Source organism: Crinia signifera, chromosome 12, assembly GCF_055691185.1.
Source record: "Crinia signifera chromosome 12, ASM5569118v1, whole genome shotgun sequence".
NCBI classification, from domain to species: domain Eukaryota; kingdom Metazoa; phylum Chordata; class Amphibia; order Anura; family Myobatrachidae; genus Crinia; species Crinia signifera.
This window is the reverse complement of record NC_139228.1, coordinates 15,074,586-15,091,933: the sequence shown is the minus strand read 5'-3', so window position 1 is coordinate 15,091,933 and position 17,348 is coordinate 15,074,586. Positions and strand designations below refer to the sequence as shown.

General features: G+C 44.7%; 1 protein-coding gene across 1 annotated transcript in view; it reads left to right on the top strand.

Annotated features, from left to right (window-relative positions):
* Positions 1-17,348, top strand: part of TARS2 (threonyl-tRNA synthetase 2, mitochondrial) — a 23,646-nt gene extending 6,298 nt beyond the window's left edge. Inside the window, exons 6-19 of the mRNA XM_083165986.1 lie at positions 94-211; positions 558-619; positions 792-870; positions 1,866-2,012; positions 2,860-2,958; positions 6,148-6,314; positions 6,796-6,958; positions 7,536-7,673; positions 7,752-7,829; positions 11,967-12,067; positions 13,891-13,995; positions 14,857-14,929; positions 16,024-16,138; positions 16,799-17,348. Coding sequence (XP_083022112.1) covers positions 94-211; positions 558-619; positions 792-870; positions 1,866-2,012; positions 2,860-2,958; positions 6,148-6,314; positions 6,796-6,958; positions 7,536-7,673; positions 7,752-7,829; positions 11,967-12,067; positions 13,891-13,995; positions 14,857-14,929; positions 16,024-16,138; positions 16,799-16,947 — 1,594 coding nt within the window. The 3' untranslated portion in view covers positions 16,948-17,348. The remainder of the gene's footprint in view (positions 1-93; positions 212-557; positions 620-791; positions 871-1,865; positions 2,013-2,859; positions 2,959-6,147; positions 6,315-6,795; positions 6,959-7,535; positions 7,674-7,751; positions 7,830-11,966; positions 12,068-13,890; positions 13,996-14,856; positions 14,930-16,023; positions 16,139-16,798) is intronic.

Sequence of the window (17,348 nt, the reverse complement as noted above, 5' to 3'; positions counted from 1 at the left end):
TTCCATGCTGGAACATTTAGCTTCTCCCCCAGTATGGTCAGCCCTCAGCCTCTGAGTCACCACCAGCATACTGACCGTTCTCTCCTCCTCTAGCTCTGTGCTGGGCAGCGACCTCCCTGATCTGGAAGCAGTGTGTAAGGATATAGTGAGACAGAAGCTCCCCTTCCAGCGAGTGGAAGTGACACAGGAAGACCTGCTGGAGCTATTCCAGGTGAGCCAGTGTATGCAGTACACTGTCAGTGTGGCACAGGCCGTCAACGTGGCACATCCAGCTACAGGATAGAGCCTTCTTCCTTCTGTGGTCACCCAGGATGCAGCTGTAACCAGATACGAAGCCTTCCTGTAGACAAGAGCTGCGTTCTGTACAGAAGCATGCTGAATAATGAGTGTTTTGATGCCTTGTGTATAAGGGAGAGCCCTGTAATCTGTATTGTAGAAATGATGTTTCGCTAATATACTTTGCAGTCGTGCCGTTTGGTGGGCCCGCGCTCACAAGGAATGGTTTTGCCGCTTTACATAAAGTCCATGAACTTGAAATAACTCTTTCTTTCTTTCAGTATAGCAAATTTAAAACACAAATTATTAGAGAGAAGATAGAGACGACGACAACTATATACAGGTAACAGAAATGAACTGGAATGTATGTATATCTTACAAGCCGTTCTAGGTCAATATCTGTGTGATTGCCGGACCTGTGCTGCCCTGGATACAGAATTTATCTCGGAGTGTTGGTCTTTAAGGTACAGATTTATGTTCTTGACATTGATAGGACGTACCGTTTGTCATTTCAGGTGCGGTTCCTTAGTTGACCTCTGCCGGGGACCCCATGTCAGGCACACCGGGCAGATCAAGGCCATCCGTCTCTTGAAGGTCAGGCATATTCCCTTTTGAATTCATCTAAAAGTGGCCTCTGGCCGTGGTACATTTGTATTGGAGTACATTGTATCTGCTTTGGAGTAAATGAACACAGATAACGTGGTACTGAGGGAATTGAATGCATTGCAAATGTGAATACATCATAGCTGACTGTTCCCACCCCCTCACCCCTTTTATTACCAATTCATATTCCTTTTTCATGCTATCTGGGGAACGCTCAGACTTGGAGTGGACAATCTCCCCTCTAAACCCCTAGTCTATTCGGCGTCCCCCAGATGGACGCTGAGGAATTGATTTTACACTGTGTGAGTGCGTGTGGCAGGTAGTGACTATTGCAGGGATCTAAGTGACTGTAGCTGAATGAATTGCTTCCTGCACACACTCTGTTACCAGTAACAACCCCAAACCATTTGTTGGAGAGCATGTCTATACTCCTATGTTTGTCTGCTTTTGAGACCTGTTGTATTGTACTACAGCTGCTGAACATTAGTGAAGTCATAATGTGGTTTACAATGCATCAGATCACTTCGAAACAATGGGGGGAATTTAATCCAGCGTGCTAGTGAGTAATGCAAGGAATGAGAAGCCGCAGGTTTCTGCTCGCACCCTCCTAAGGTGTGTGCCGAAATCCAGCAAAACTAGTGCCAAAATTTGAGGTGCGAGCTACCCCCAGAGTAAAGAGCGAGAAAATGCAGCTTATTGGACTAAAATGGTATATTTTAGGCGCGGTACTCCGCATCTCCTGGCTTACATTTGGAGCACGATTTTGCTAATTGAATAGCTCCTAGCTCAATTAAAGCGCATATAATCTTCAGTACAGGGCATGCTGGGATTTCTATTGACTTTAATTGCCTCTTTAACTTCAGTTAACGAAGCCAGTGAACATGAGGCAGGTATTAAAAGCCCAGAATAATATGTTTAGCTGTAAATCTTTTAGTATCTGATCTGTAGGGTCTGTAGCATTATCTTGGTTCCATCCATCCTTACAGAGCTCCTCAGCGTTTTGGAAAGGGGATCCTGCACAGGAAACATTGCAGAGAATTTACGGGATTTCTTTTCCGGAATCTGCGCAACTGAAAGAGTGGGAGAGAGCTCAGGAAGAGGCCGCCAGCCGGGACCACCGCAAAATAGCCAAGGTAGGAGTCTGCTTTATGGAAGCTTACACTTAATATATACCCTTTTAATGCATGGCCATAGGAAAACAGTGTCCCGTCTTCTGAGGAGTCTGAGGTTGTTTTATTTTTAGGGTTCCTGAAAGAGCGCACAAGTGAAGATCTGCATTGTGATTGGGTGTAGTCTTGTCTGTAACAGTTTAAAGAAAAAGATTGGCTCATGGTCCCTATGAGGTACACATAGAGCACAGTCTGAGACCATTTAAATCTCAAGGGCAGGTAGAATAAAAGTTGGGATTGCTTTTATAAATAATTCTATGAGTTCTCCAGAATGGGACACTGGAGATGTTGGGGTTAGAGATAGTATGGTGCAGGAGAGCTGGTACTTCGAGGCCCAAATGGGATGGACTTTGCCCACCTGGATGGTCTTCTGGGCCGAGACAGTGACTTTGCTTTAGTTTCATGTGTTCAGTACAAGAAGTCAAATGTTACTCCCAAACTATAGTATACCTGGGGTCACTGTCCAACACCCGTCGGCAGAGGAGGTCTCTACCGAGAGGAAGAGCCTCTCATTACAGGGATTGGGGTGTTCAGTGTTGTCTCGCATACAGATGTTTGTTCATTGTGGTATGAGGACACCTGAGGAAGATGATCTTGGCCTACAGTTTATGCAGTTTAACTTCAGGTCGTTTCAGCGAGAACTTAATTTAAAGTGGGAACAGTTACACCATTATCTGTCCAATCCGGTCCCCCATCTGACATTAATAGCGGCTGTGTGTGCCTGTCAGCTTTCTGGAAACAGCAGGAGTCCTATTGATATGGAAACTGTATGCCCGTAACTTATTGGTGTATCGTGTCTGCTCTCTTCTAGGACCAGGGATTGTTTTTCTTCCATGAATGGAGTCCAGGAAGTTGTTTCTTTCTGCCAAATGGAGCTCACATCTACAACGTCCTGATAGAGTTCATCAAGGTAATTTATGCTCATTTGAGAATAATTGTTCCCCCAAAAAATTTCTGTGTTAGAATGGGAGGCACTTCTCCAGTAAGTCCGCTATGAAGACCTCCGCTGACCCTTTGTGGTCACCTCGGTGTTTGGCGGATCAGAATAGTAGGTGTTGGCTTCACACATGCCCGTGACATTCAGATACACCATTCTGGGGAATTCATAGGGCACACAGTAAAATGATACAGGGAACCCAAATCTAAACATTACAGGTAACAAATAGCAGCACAATTCTCGGTACACAGTACAGCTGGGATGTAGGGAAGCAGAGGAGCGGAGGAGATGTCCACGTACTACCAGAGGCAGGTTGTCATTGGTAAAGATACTGTACAACTGAGAAGATATGCGGGTATAGATGGTAGGAGAGAGCTGTAATTGAAATGCAGGAAGAGGGCTCTGCTCCAAGGAGCTTACAGTCTAGGCTAAATAGTGGATGATCGTTGGAAATCTGCAATAACCACTCTAGTGCAATGTATATAGCCCTACCTCTTCTGCCGTTGCAGCCAGCTATGGTGGTGCATCGAAGTCTAAGGCCAGGGCTCACAACCGCGTTTCAGTGACATTATTAGCCTAAACCAGTGGTTCCCAAACATTTTTCAATCACGGCACCCCTAAGTATCAGAACATTTTCCACGGCACCCCTAGCCCAAATGTTTCTAATTGAGAAAATAAGAAATTAATATTAAAATAAGTAAATTGTGTTTATATCTATTCCTTAGTGTCAGTTATGTGATGGGGGACATAATTCACTTCTGTTTGTCCACAATTTGCCTATTACATTAGTCATAAAATAACTTTAATGGGTCATGGACCACCAATCCAGGGCACCCCTGCAAGTCCTCCAAGGCACCCCAAGGTGCCACGGCACACAGTTTGGGAACCACTGGCCTAAACCATTTAACTGACAAAATTTTTTTGTCTCCACTAAACCGATCAGAAATGTTAATTGTTTAAAAAAAAAAAAACTTTTTAAAACTTTATTTAATAAAATATAAAACAATTGGTTCTTGATAGTACTACTCACACCTACTTTGTATCCTAAAAAAAATCCATGATTTATAATCCACCTTTGTGGGATTAGTGAATGCATTGTGCAGAGGCCCATCGCATTGTGTAATGGGGACCAGCTTGATCTGAGAACCGCTGGGAAGAGCTGATTGATATTCCATATTACTTCCTACTCAATTCAACTTGTATTAAAGTATTCTTGTAATATGCTACCCAAAGGACAGGCTGGTCTTAAAAACCACCTCAAATTTCCCTTGGCTAATCTAAGATGTTATAATAAACGCACTGTAAAATGGAAACATCTGTATTAAATTGAATGCCTTCAGAGGGAAAGCTGAATCCGCGTGTAACTACACGGCTAATATTACATCCGTTGTGCATTGACTGGCTAGTTAGCCACGTCATATTACTGGCAGTCCGAGGTCTCAGCAATCAGTCTTTGGCTGCAGTGCAGTTTCCAGTATGAGGGAAGCTTAGATCGGAAAGTTGGAAGATGAAGAAAAGAAATTACTTTTGGACGTTTCGATTGAGCTTGGTCCAGCGCGAGGAAAGACTGGAAAACCCATGTAGCTAGGAAAGTGCTGGTTTCCAGATCTGATGTAAAATCTGCCGGTGACTGTTGTAGAGATGCCAGAATTAGTGTCTGTCTGTTTACCGGCATCTCCAAAATGGAATCCTCAGATTTATGCCCCCCATACACGGTCCGTTTTGTACTTTTAAAGTACACATCGGATCGCATCCCTAGTGCATGCAGTGTGCATGCACTGCGATCCGATCCGATGTGTACCTAGTACAAAAAGTATGTGCAGCACATACTTTTTGTACCGTACTATGTGATGCGCGGGAGCGCGCATCGCATAGTACAGAACGGAGCCCTACACAACGGACCGTGTATGGGCTCCTTAACTCTGTGACCCCTCTCACCCTTGATGACCTCTGTCACAATACCAGGTTCTACATAATGGATTGCAATATTTAAACCACACTTCTGGCACCAATGACTACATTGTTGGGCAACGCGTGGAGGTTAGATGTCACAACAGCACATCACTGGACAGCTGTGACTGCCTGTGAGCATATACTATATACTAAGGCGAGCTCAGGGAGGACAGAAACCTCCTGTGGAGCAGAAGGGCAGCTTCTAGAATAGAACAGTAGAACAGAATAGTAGCTTTGGTGTCTGTATGAGACACAACTCGTATGATGATGTCTGTATGAGAAACACAACTCGTACATGTGTTCTTCATTGAGATGTGTAAATAGTTCCCTCATTGACATCTTCCAATACTGCTACATTAGTACTGCCAGATAACTGTGCTGCGTCTGCAAACGCCACTGCACAGCCCATTCCTCGGGTACAGCACTGTGCACACAAGGGCAAGGACTGGGAAAGCCCACTGTCAGCACCTGTAGGGCGAAAGACTCTGTATGTGACCGCTTTCAGCTACATACCCATGACACGCCCATGCGCTAAGCCCATAGGCAGCAGTTTATATGGCTTTGTAAACATTATGGTCGATATTACGCACATGCGTCAAAAAGGTACGACGTCTTCCTAGAACAGTGAACCGTTGGCACTCCAGCTGTTGTTGTACTATACATCCCAGCATGCCCTGCTACAGTTTTACTATTAGGCCATGCTAAATCTGTTGCAGGGCATGCTGGGATGTATAGTACAACAACATCTGGAGTGCGACATCTGGCAGCAGTTTGTCTCAATGTCCCCCAAGCAAGCATTGTAAGAGGTATTTTAAAAGATCTAATACGAGCACAGCATGCTGTTTCCATTCCACACCCATATACCTTTACACTGGCATATAGAGGTTTATTTTTATGAAGCATCTGGTTGTAAAACCCGGCACTCCTGATTGTCTTTACAGTATGCCCAATATTTAAAAGGGCAATGCCGTTACTTGCGGAAGACATCTAGTAAAATCATTGCCCTTTTAAATTTCAGGTTTAAACAATCTGAAGTGCCAGGTTTTACAACCATAAATAGATTGTTGAATACAATTGTCATCTGAAAGCAACTGTCTCTATATTAATGGGTCACAGCAAGCCATCCTCTGCACTGTTCTGAATGAGCGCCTTGTGAAGTTCCCCGTGCAGTGTTTTGTACTCACCTTGTATGATTATTACCCTCTGCAGAGTGAGTATAGGAAGCGAGGCTTTACTGAGGTCATCACTCCGAACATGTACAACAAGAAACTCTGGCAGCAGTCTGGGCACTGGGAACACTACGGCGAGAACATCTTCTCCTTCACTGTGGAAGATGAGACGTTCTCTCTGAAGCCGATGAACTGCCCCGGGCACTGGTGAGTTACACCATGAAACGCGTCAGTCTCCCGTGATCCAGCATTGCAGCAGGTAGGAGTGGTAACAGATGCCGTCTTCTCAACTACAGCTTTCCATTCATCTGCGCCCACCCTTTACTCTTTCATGAGTTTTTATGCTATATTCGATTTTGTTCTGTTCCTCCTTCTTATTTGTTCTTCTCTATCCTGTCCTGTGGGGCTTTGGTTAAGCATAACCTGAATTCCAGACTAAGGACACACTTTCAAATTGATACTCCTGGATACCACCACTATACCCACATTCCCAGTGGATTTCTTGGAAATATAACCTGTTGGACAGTTCTAAGTCCCCCACACCTCCAGCAACTCTGAGGCGATTACATTTCGCGCCATGCCTATATTTATTGGGTATACGTTTAGTCTGGTACAGATGCGTTCTGCTACTTTAGAGATGGGCTGTCTGTATTGAGTAATGGCTAGCAGTTGCTTTATCCCTTTCCAGCTTGATGTTTGACCATCGTCCCCGCTCGTGGAGGGAACTTCCTCTGAGACTGGCTGATTTTGGGGTACTGCACAGAAATGAGCTCTCGGGAGCCTTGTCTGGTCTCACGCGTGTCCGCCGCTTCCAGCAAGATGACGCCCACATATTCTGCTCCATGGATCAGGTGAGACGATGAGAGCTGTGGTGGTAATATTGACCAGTAACGAGAGAGGGTACATTGCCCTGTCCTTCAGCATGACGGCTGCTGACGTGCAGGGGGGAGGTCAATGTGCTGTTAGTACTACAGACTAAGGGGGAAATGTACCAAACCTTCTAAAGAGTGGGGCAGTTTCCCATAGCAATTAATCTGCTTCTAGCTATCATTTATCAAGCTGTGGTTATAAAATGATGGTCAGATGGCTATTAGTTGCTATGGAGAACTTCTATACTGTTTTTAAAAGGTTTGATCCAGTGCGAAGAGGGGGGAATCCTCTCATCATCGAATGAATCTGATTGGTTTCCCATAGCAACATGTCATCTTCAATAGAACTCCCATCTCCGTATATTTAGCCCAATGTGTCTGCAGAAAATGTATGTAGAGTATGGGGCAGCTGTGGGGCGTCATCCAGGTTTCAGTGTCTCCTTGGGGTGACGGAGACAATGGGGAGCATCCATGTGACTCAAGCCTAGTACAGAAGTTCCAGAATCTGCTTCATCTAATCCGGAGCCCATAACCCTAATGCATCTGTTGTCTTCCTCAGCTTGAATCTGAAATCAGCGGCTGCCTGGACTTCCTCCGCGCCGTGTACTCTGTGTTTGGATTCACGTTTAAGCTGTTCCTCTCCACCCGCCCAGAGCAGTATATGGGGGAGCTGGAGGTCTGGCAGAAGGCTGAACAGGTGGCGGATGTTGGGTATTTTTGTAGTATGTTCTGTTCTAGACTTGAACAGAGTTATTTATGCCTACATCTCTTGTAGGAACTAGAGACCAGCCTGAATGGGTTCGGCCTTCCATGGGAACTGAATCCAGGAGATGGTGCATTCTACGGGCCAAAGGTTAGTTGCGTCTATATAGTACTTGTACGGGGTTTCAGATTTTAGGGTCTATATGCAAATGATGTGTTATTTTTCTTCTAGAATGCCTACATTTTCGAAATGTTTACTGTGTTGATATTTGGAGTTGTGGTTGCAGATAGAAGTACCCCAACCCATCTGCAGGGGTTAAAGTCTCAAAACTGCCGTTGCCACGCTGTCACAAAACCTACACCCTACATATGACATCGGCGTTTCGACGAATGTCGGCATTCACCTTGTAGGGCAGTATTCAATGAGGCCAATTCGCCATGTTTTATGGCGAATTTGTGCTATTTTTGCGTTGGAAGGTGATTTTTTGTGTCACAAAGTGAATCACCCTATTCAACATGCACTTTTCGCCGTCTTTCTAAGTGATTTTCGCCGTGTAGCAAATCGCCATCTTTTCATGGTGAAGTGGAATGTGAACTTTTAAAATAAAGGTTGTTTTTTTTTACATTTGGTGTAAAAAAATCAGTGATTTTATTCTGTGAAGGGGCATACTATTTTTATTGATGTGCTTAAAGCACATGAATATATATTTAATTTATAAAAAAAAATTTTTTACACATAACAGCCAGCAGGGGGCCGAGAGCCGCTCATTAGATATTCATATATTCACTGCTCCCGATCATTACATATGCATGATCAGGAGCAGTGAATAACCGTCCCCTGCTGGCTCTCCCAGGGGCCAGCTTGTGCTGCCTGGGTCCTGGGGAAACCCTCCTCCCCTCCGCATACATTCTGGGGCAGGCAGGGAGACTTCCATCTCCCTGCCTGCCGCTGTCCCGGTCCCGCAGGGGTTAAGATTCGCCATCAGGGGCAGCGAGCCCCTGCGACGTTGAATACGGGGATAGCAGGGGGACATCGAGGCTCCAGAACACGGCGACTGTGCAGCAAATCCTAAACAGGATTCGCTGCACGCCGTGATTCTGTTCATTGAATACTGCCCGTAGTGTTCCTTGGATGTGTAGTTTCACAAAAGCCTGAGAACCACAGGTTAGGCGGGCCAATCCTAGATGACACTAATACGTGCAACATTCATACGTTATACATTATTTTAACAAGATACCTAATACGTGACGGGAAGTGGCTCAGGAGGGTCTGTCAGTCACCATTCCAGGATTGCCGTTCATTTCTGTCTTTGTAGACCGGTACTGGGGAACGGGAATCTATTATGGTCTATTGACATTCAGTGCGATTTTGTATAAAAGTACTGCAGCATCTAAAGTTATCATTTGGAAAGTACCAAAACTTATAGATATTATCTGTATAATAAGTCTAAGATTGTGTGCGCCGGCAGCCAATCGCTGCTTCCAATGGAGCGAAACAAGTGCTGCTCCGCTCGGGCATACACAACCGCTGGCACTACCGCACAAGTGCAGGCTGATCACTGGCATCTGAATTATTTTTTAAATGTAATTTGCGAAACAGCGTAGTTTCAATATCGACAGTTTGTTCCTGCGCCATAGACTCTGTTTGTTGACCATGACTCTTGATAATGTTTATAATCGGCTTTGATGGGGAGAGGATGCTTTACTACGGAAATCCCAGTGCACGGTAGAGCTAAAGGTTCTGCAGATTATATGCCATTATAACACCACAGGAGTAACGTGTGTCACCTCTGTATCTTGGCTACGTCACATGCAGTGTAATTCAGTGACTGGCTACGTGCCACGGAACATGCCAGCTTCTGCCACATGCAGTAACACGAATACCAGGAACTGTAGGTTACACAATCATCTATCCGAGATGAGTCTTCTGAATTGACCAGTGTCTTACTGGCTCCTCAGATGTGTAGTTGTTGCGTCTTCTCTGCCCCAGGCCATCTGGAACTTTCCATAATTATCTCAAACATTGCTCAACTCCTCCGGGACTAGTCACTGGCTGCCTGTGTAACACACTGTCGGGTTCCCTTACAGACACCTACAGCCGGCAGCCTGTCCATATATGCCACAAGCTGTTAATGTCATCATTTCCCTTTCAATGACAGCCAATGCCAGTCTCCCAACAGCCCTTCTATAGAACTCCCATGTTGGTACATGTAACCCTATGTGGCTTTAATAGGGGTATTCAGTCATGTTGGGAGGGGGTAGTTGTCTCTGGATACCCATTACATGTTATGTTCCTTCCATTCCTTTACACCAGGGAATGGGTAAATTACCCAAATGGGGTAAAAATTAAATTCCTGGGGGTAATGGACGGTCCCACTGCTGAGAGACAGCCGGGCATACATATGAATCTATGTGCATGCCCGTCTGTGTCTTGGCAGCACGACTATCCATTATCCCCCCAAATATAACTCCATTGCATATAGCAGTGTTTTCCCACCACTGTGCCATGTCACACTAGTGTGCCCTGAGCTGTTCTCAGTGTGACCCCAGATCTAGAGATGCCCAAACCAGTTTGCAGCCACCACCAGTTCAACTGTTATTTACTGGTCTCTTCTTTTCAATGTGATTTTTATTTTATATGGGGGCCAATAGGTTTGTTTTATCTCCTGTGGGGACCAATGTGTTTTGCCCTGTGGGGATCTCATGGTATGCCTTGGCAATTTTAAAATCTTATTTAGAGTGCCGCAAGGTAAAAAGGTTTAAAATCACATGCCCAAAATTTGGGGGTGTGGCCTATATTTTGCTGCTGTAGGGGCATGGCCTGAAGCTCTGTCCGCTTCTAGCCATGCCCCCAACCCCTCTGGCTGTGGGAATGCATGCGTGGATTGCGTCAGGCCCTTGTGTATAACACGCTTCCCTGCGTGATGTCCCAGGCCCCGCCTCCAAGGCCGCTCGCTTCTTCAGTAGAGTCGACTAGTTGTTGCATCATATCAGCAGAGCGCAATCTGTACTGATGCTGCGGTGCCGAGATTCTTTGCCTGGTTATAGTCTCCTGTCAATTCCCATCTCTAGTCTAGGGTAATCATTGCACAGACTGTCACTATATCATCTTGTAATACTGACACTAATAGTTGTCTGGACGTCACATTATCAATGGCTATACCACACACAGCCTGGCAGCCATTGGTGATGTTTACCATGTTCCACACACAGCCATACATGGTCATCATCATCATCATCAATGTCTGCCAGGCTGTGTACCATACTAGCAGTAGTAGTACATTTATTTATAAGGCGCCGCAAAGTGTCCGCAGCGCCGTACATAGCAAACAAAAAACTAATTACAAGGTAACGTACAGGGTGTGTTGAAAAATACAGTATAAATAGGGGTATAGCTGGTAGAACTCAGCATCAGTTCAGAAGTATTTGTCGAGGAGACTGAAGATGAAGTAGAGGAAGGAAGAACAGGGCAGGAGCACTGGTGAGGTAAAGAGGTAGGGTGAGTACGTGAGGCAGGAGGACCCTACTCATAAGAGTTAACATACTAAAAATAGGTGGGTGGACGAACGAAAAACAACAGGATAAGTAGGAACGGAGGCAGGATAGGAGGATCAAAAGAGGTTAGGAGGAGGGATAGGCTAGTCGAAAAAAGTGGGTTTTGAGGGAGCGCTTGAAGGGAGGTAAGGGAATCAGAAAGCCTGATGGGTGGCGGGAGGTTGTTCCAGTGCAGGGGGGCAGCGCAAGAGAAGTCTTGGACAAGGGAGTGGGAGGAGGTGATTAGGTGAGAGGTCAGTCGGTGGTCAGCGATGGAGCGAAGAGGACGGGAGGGAGTGTGGATAGAGATCAGTGAAGAGAGGTAAGGAGCGGTGGAGGAGGAGAGAGCCTTGTAGGTGGTGGTGAGGAGTTTAAAGAGAACTCGGAAAGGAATGGGGAGCCAGTGAAGAGATAGACAGAGGGGGGAGGTGGAGGTAGAGCGGCGGGAGAGGAAGATCTAGCAGGATATATCATCAATTTCTGGGGCTACAGTGTGTATTATAATTATATGATGCCCTTCCTTCCTTTCAAATCAAGGGGGGTAATGTCAGTGTATCTAAATATATTTTAAGGGTAAAAGGTAAAAAAGTTACCTGACCCCTGACTATTATGTACTTGTATAGCAGCAGCAGCAGCATATTCCGATGCGCTTTACAATGACCTGGTTATACTGTACTAGCGATGCGTTCACTTTTAGAGGTGATCAGAACACCGCCATGCTGTGCCTGTAACTGGGGTATTTTATTCACTCCAGATTGACATCCAGATTCAAGACGCCATGGGCCGTTACCACCAATGTGCCACCATCCAGCTTGACTTCCAGCTACCGATTCGCTTCAATCTCAGCTACGCGGGGTAGGTGCTCAGTCTTGCCGGTTATTGGGATTACATGTGTAACACTGACAAGAGGAGGCAGGTATTCCTGACGTGAGAAAGTCTAACATTGGCATCTCCAAGTAGAGCTGATGCCAAGAGCCCAAGGCGGCTATTTGAGGTAAACGATAATGTGTCATACCCACGCAGGAGGCACAGGTGTGTTGCGGGTAAGCTATGTAATGATTTTATCAGGTACAGTAGATATTTGCAGCTTTAAAGCACATGAGCAGTGTGTATTTTTGTGTGTGTGTTTGTTTGCTCGCTCGCACTCAATGGTGGTTTCTCGTCTTGACCCTAGAACAGTTTGATTTCTTTGTGGCATGAAGTCCAAAAAGTCCAAGAAACAGGCCGTAAGGGTAGATCGTAAGGGTGGCTCCATCACACAGTTCCTACAGATCTAAACTCATGCCGACGTCCCCCTATTTCCTGTAGGCCATTGGGGTACACCGAACACCTTGTCCTGTCCGTAGAACCAGCATGTGGTGACAAGCTGTGTAACATGGCTCGGTAGAAGGATGGGTAGACTATGACCATGGTCATCAATAGTACTCAGTGTGTAGAAAAGTTTGTGTCTAGATCCACTTCTGTTTCATGACCAGGATGTGACGTAAGAAGAGGGCGGAAGTTGTTAGATGCCCTCACAGCGTTGTTTTTTTATTTCATCTGTAATTTACATAGGTGTAGGTTATTTTCTTTTAGATCAGTTAGATTGTACCCTTGCGGGTTTGCTTCGCTCGCCACAGATTGATACCCCCCCTTCCAGGTATACGTGGTCCCAGTGCATGTATGGAAAAGTCAAGCACCGGAAGTGGATCTTGCCGCTACCGTGCAGAAAAGGGCCTAATGTTGCCAAGAAAACATTCCCTGCACCATTACATCACCAAAACCAGCCTGAACTGGTGACATGACGACACAAAATGGATCAACGGATCCATGTTGTTTACGCCAAATTGTGACCGCACCATCTGGATGTTGCAGCATAATCAAGATCCGTCACCCCATGCTATGTTTTCTGAATCGTCATCTACCCAGTGTTGGTGATCATGTGCCACTGTGCATAGCTAGCAGAGTCTTGCGTGGCCTTGTGCTGCTGTGGTCCATGCACTTAAGGGATATTTTTGCATTCTGTGATGGTCTCCTGCACACTCCGGTTGTAACACACAGTTATTTCCGTTTCTGATTTTACAATTCTCTTTAACCAGGCCCATTTTACCCACAGTACAGACACTCAAAGCTGTTTGTGGGCTTTTTCTCTGAGATCAGGGGTTTCTGAGATACCCCATCCACAAACCACCCAACCTGCCACTATTAATCTTTCCATGATCTAAGTCACATTAGATCACATTTCTGTCCCATTCCGACATATTGGTCTGAACAACAACTGAACCTCTTGACCATCTATGCATATTTTTGTGGATTGAGTTGCTGACAGCTGATAGGCTAATTAGATATTTGCATTATTGAGCAGGTTTCCTTGCTCCTGTACATAACATAATGTTTATACACCCTCTGGAAAAAAAAATTGGGTCTTCCTTGAAGGGAAATTTAACCCTTTGTCTGCCATGCTCCTATCCTTCTTGCCTGTCTGGTTTGTTTTCAGGCAATGATGCACAAATTGCTTGATTTTATAATTTAGTCATGACCACATTAAAGACTTTGCATTATGATGGGCAGGAATGACTTTCATGAGCGGTGTTTACCAGTTTGTATGATAAAGGAAATCTAACAAATAATATAAATGTGTTTATCACTTCTGAAGTAGATCCACGCCAACTTTGCCCCCCTTGTGTTTCCTGTCACAGTAAGGCGGACGGCGTGGTAGAGCGGCCGGTGATGATCCATCGCGCAGTTCTGGGCTCTGTGGAGAGGATGCTGGCTATCCTGGCTGAGAACTACGCTGGGAAGTGGTAAGTGTGGGTATCTGCAGCCGACGGATATGTCAGGTCCTGGCTTTATCAGAGGCTGAACAGTAAGTCTGCCAGCAGCAGGATAATTCTTCCACGTTGTGGTCTATGTGCTGATCAGAAGTTTTTACTGGTGTCGTGTGCTAGAAAGTATATGAGAAAATCCAGGCTGCTTTACCTTATTCCTTTTGTTTTATAAATAAGGGGGTTATACAGTAAGGATCTCCAAAATCTTTCTCTATTGGGCAAAACCATGCTGCACTGCAGGGGAGGCAGACGTAATATGTGCAGAGCGAGTTAGATTTGGGCGAGTTATATTGTTTGTGTACAGGGTAAATACTGGCTGCTTTATTTCTACACTGCAATTTAGATTTCGGCTTAAACAAATGCCACCCAAATCTAGCACTCTGCATATGTTACATCTGCCCCACCTGCAGTGCAGCAGGTTTGCTTTTAAGAAGAACCCCTGTTTGCTGGAAAGTAGAGCCAGCAGGCAGTAACAAGTACTCATTGGGGTTCCCTTGTACCCGTCATACAAGCTGATCAGCGGTCTGGTGAGAGAGGAACATTCTGTAGAGGGTAGATGGGATCCAGACGAGGGCTGTCGACGTTTCCTGCGTAAGGAGGCCTCATTTAACTCTGGGTTCTAGTCTACAAACATTGTTACATTCATAAAGTATAGAAGTCGGGCACTCAGCAGGATGTGGATTGTATGCTGTATTATATGAATACCAAATATCAATAATTTGCAGTGTGAATATATAATGAGAGCAAAAGGTTTAAAAGAAAACAGAATTATATTGCACTAAATAGTAACAAACTGCTAGTTTACATCTGTAATCATGAACATTGTGTCTTCTTCAGGCCATTCTGGCTGTCTCCTTTTCAAGTCATGGTGATCCCTACTGGAACCAGTTCTGAGGACTATGCCCAAGAGGTAAGAGGACGTGTCATCCTTTATGGGAAGACCTATTTCTTGCTGATTGATGCAATTCTCTAACCTAGGTTTGTTTTTGGTTTTTATTTTCATTGAGGAATGCAATCATGTTGGCCGGAGTGTTTTTTGAATTTTTTTTATTAAGTATATAACAACCAACAGATGAAATGGACTAATACAATAATCCATTGCATTATCCATTTCATGCTGGTTATTCAACCTGACATGTTACATTCTGCTATAGAGGATGCTGATATTCAAATGGAAACTGTTGTTGACCAAGACGGAGGACACTGATCAATTATATTGCTCTACAAGTGATTTGGTGACCAGATTTTTTGGTTATTTTCCAAATAATGGATATGGCATAAACAGAAGACCAACTTTAATGACCAGATTTATCTTAGGACTTGCTCCACAGTATAAGTTACTATACTGTCATTTGAACATCCCTGTTTAGTTTTCATTCTGGCACCTTTCCCCTTGTAAAATCCTTGCAGTTCCTCATTCCTGCCTGGGGTGTCACTCTCTGCTGTGGTGTCTCTAGACTGGTTGGTATCTCAGCACTGAGATACCAATCAGACTTTGCCGGAGCTACCACTGCAGACAGTGACACCCCAGGCAGGAAGGAGGAACTGCAATAATTTTACAAGTGGCAGGGTGCTAGAATGAACACTACCTGTACTTTTGGGGGAACTGGTTGCAAAATTATGTATTGTATTGTATTGTGTTGTATAGTATCAATATGATCTTTGCACACACAATAGCAGTTTTCTTTTTTTTTTCTTTTTTTTTTAAATACAACTTTATTTGATGCATTGGTTCAATATACTCTAAATAGACATTATGCATTCATTTACTAAACACAAACAAAGCAATGTCAAATGGTATATTCGAACAATATCAAGATATAGCATATTGTTTCAAATCTATTAATAATAAGTGATTACATTCTAACTAGTTAAACAAAAACCGTTTTCTGTTTTACATAAAGTTTTGCTGAGCGTTTCTGACACCGGGGCCTGGAGTCACGCAATGACTGGTTCTCAATTACAGTAACTTTATGTTATCTGCATTATTCCTTTGTCCACCAGGTACATAGAATCATTCATGACCACGGCTTTATGGTGGATGTTGATACAGACCAAGGAACCACCTTCAACAAAAAAATACGCAAGGCTCAACTGGCACAGTACAACTTCATTCTGGGTATTTAACCTTTTCTAATAATTTTTTCATCCCCGATAGATCACATCCATCTTAATGGGTATGCCCTTGTGCACAGTGCTTAGTTTGCTTTACACTAAGTGCCGTGCATTTGTGGTGCAACCTGGCAGCAATCTGAGAAGGTGGGTGGGCTCAGGGTGTTCCTAGTTCACTACAGACCATTTTTTCCCAACTGTCCAAAGATCAGATTTGGTGGAGTGAGGTTGTTTAAACAAAGGGGTGGACAGTGCAACTTTTGCTGGAGCGTTCCTTGCTGTCCAGGGTGGGGTCACACAGCCATTGCGCCAGGTAAGAGCTAGTCATCTTTAGGTCAGGGATGGGGAACCTTTGGCCTTCCAGCTGTTGTTGAACTACACACCCCAGCATCCCCTGCTACAACTTTGCTAGTTTTCCATGCTAAAACTGTTGCAGAGCATGCTGGGACGTGTAGTTCAACAACAGCTGGAGGGCCAAAGTTTCCACATCCCTGGTTTAAGGTAGACCAAGCACACCGCTCAGGATGCAAATCTGAGAACCTTTCAAGAGTTTTGCACCATAAAATAACCTTAGGTAACTGGTTTAATTGTACCACACTGACTGCCTTTTATTCAGTTGGTGGCAGAGTCTGTTCCACAGTATTACAGCTTTATCTGTTGACCGCAGTGGTCGGGGACAAGGAAAAGCAGAACAGCACTGTCAACGTACGGACCAGAGACCGCCAGCAGCACGGAGAGCGCAGCCTAACGGAACTGATTACAAAGTTATCTGGGCTGAGGGATTCACGTGTCGGAAATGCGGAGGAGATCTTCTGATTTATTTATTATTATTTTTTTACCGATTTTTACGTGACTGAGTGACCGATGTTAAATCGCAAATTCTCCACTGGCCCAATCAGAACACCAATATGGAAGCAGTTTGTAACCAGCCACAAAGTACGTAGCTTATATGCTGAGGTTGCCTGGTGCTGCCACATGACACTTGCTAGATTTACCCAGCATCCAATGCCAGCACTCTAATGGTTTTTTATGGTAAGACAGGCAGCCAGAGTCTGGTTAGAATAAAATACTAATTGTCCTAGTTCTGTTTTTAAGGAAAGCCAACGGACTGGACCGCACAGCTATCCTTTTTATACATGCATTTGTGGGTGCATTACTGGGAGCTGCCACCTGGGGTGGCTGAAATAAATGATGCTACAAAAGTTATGGTCGTATGT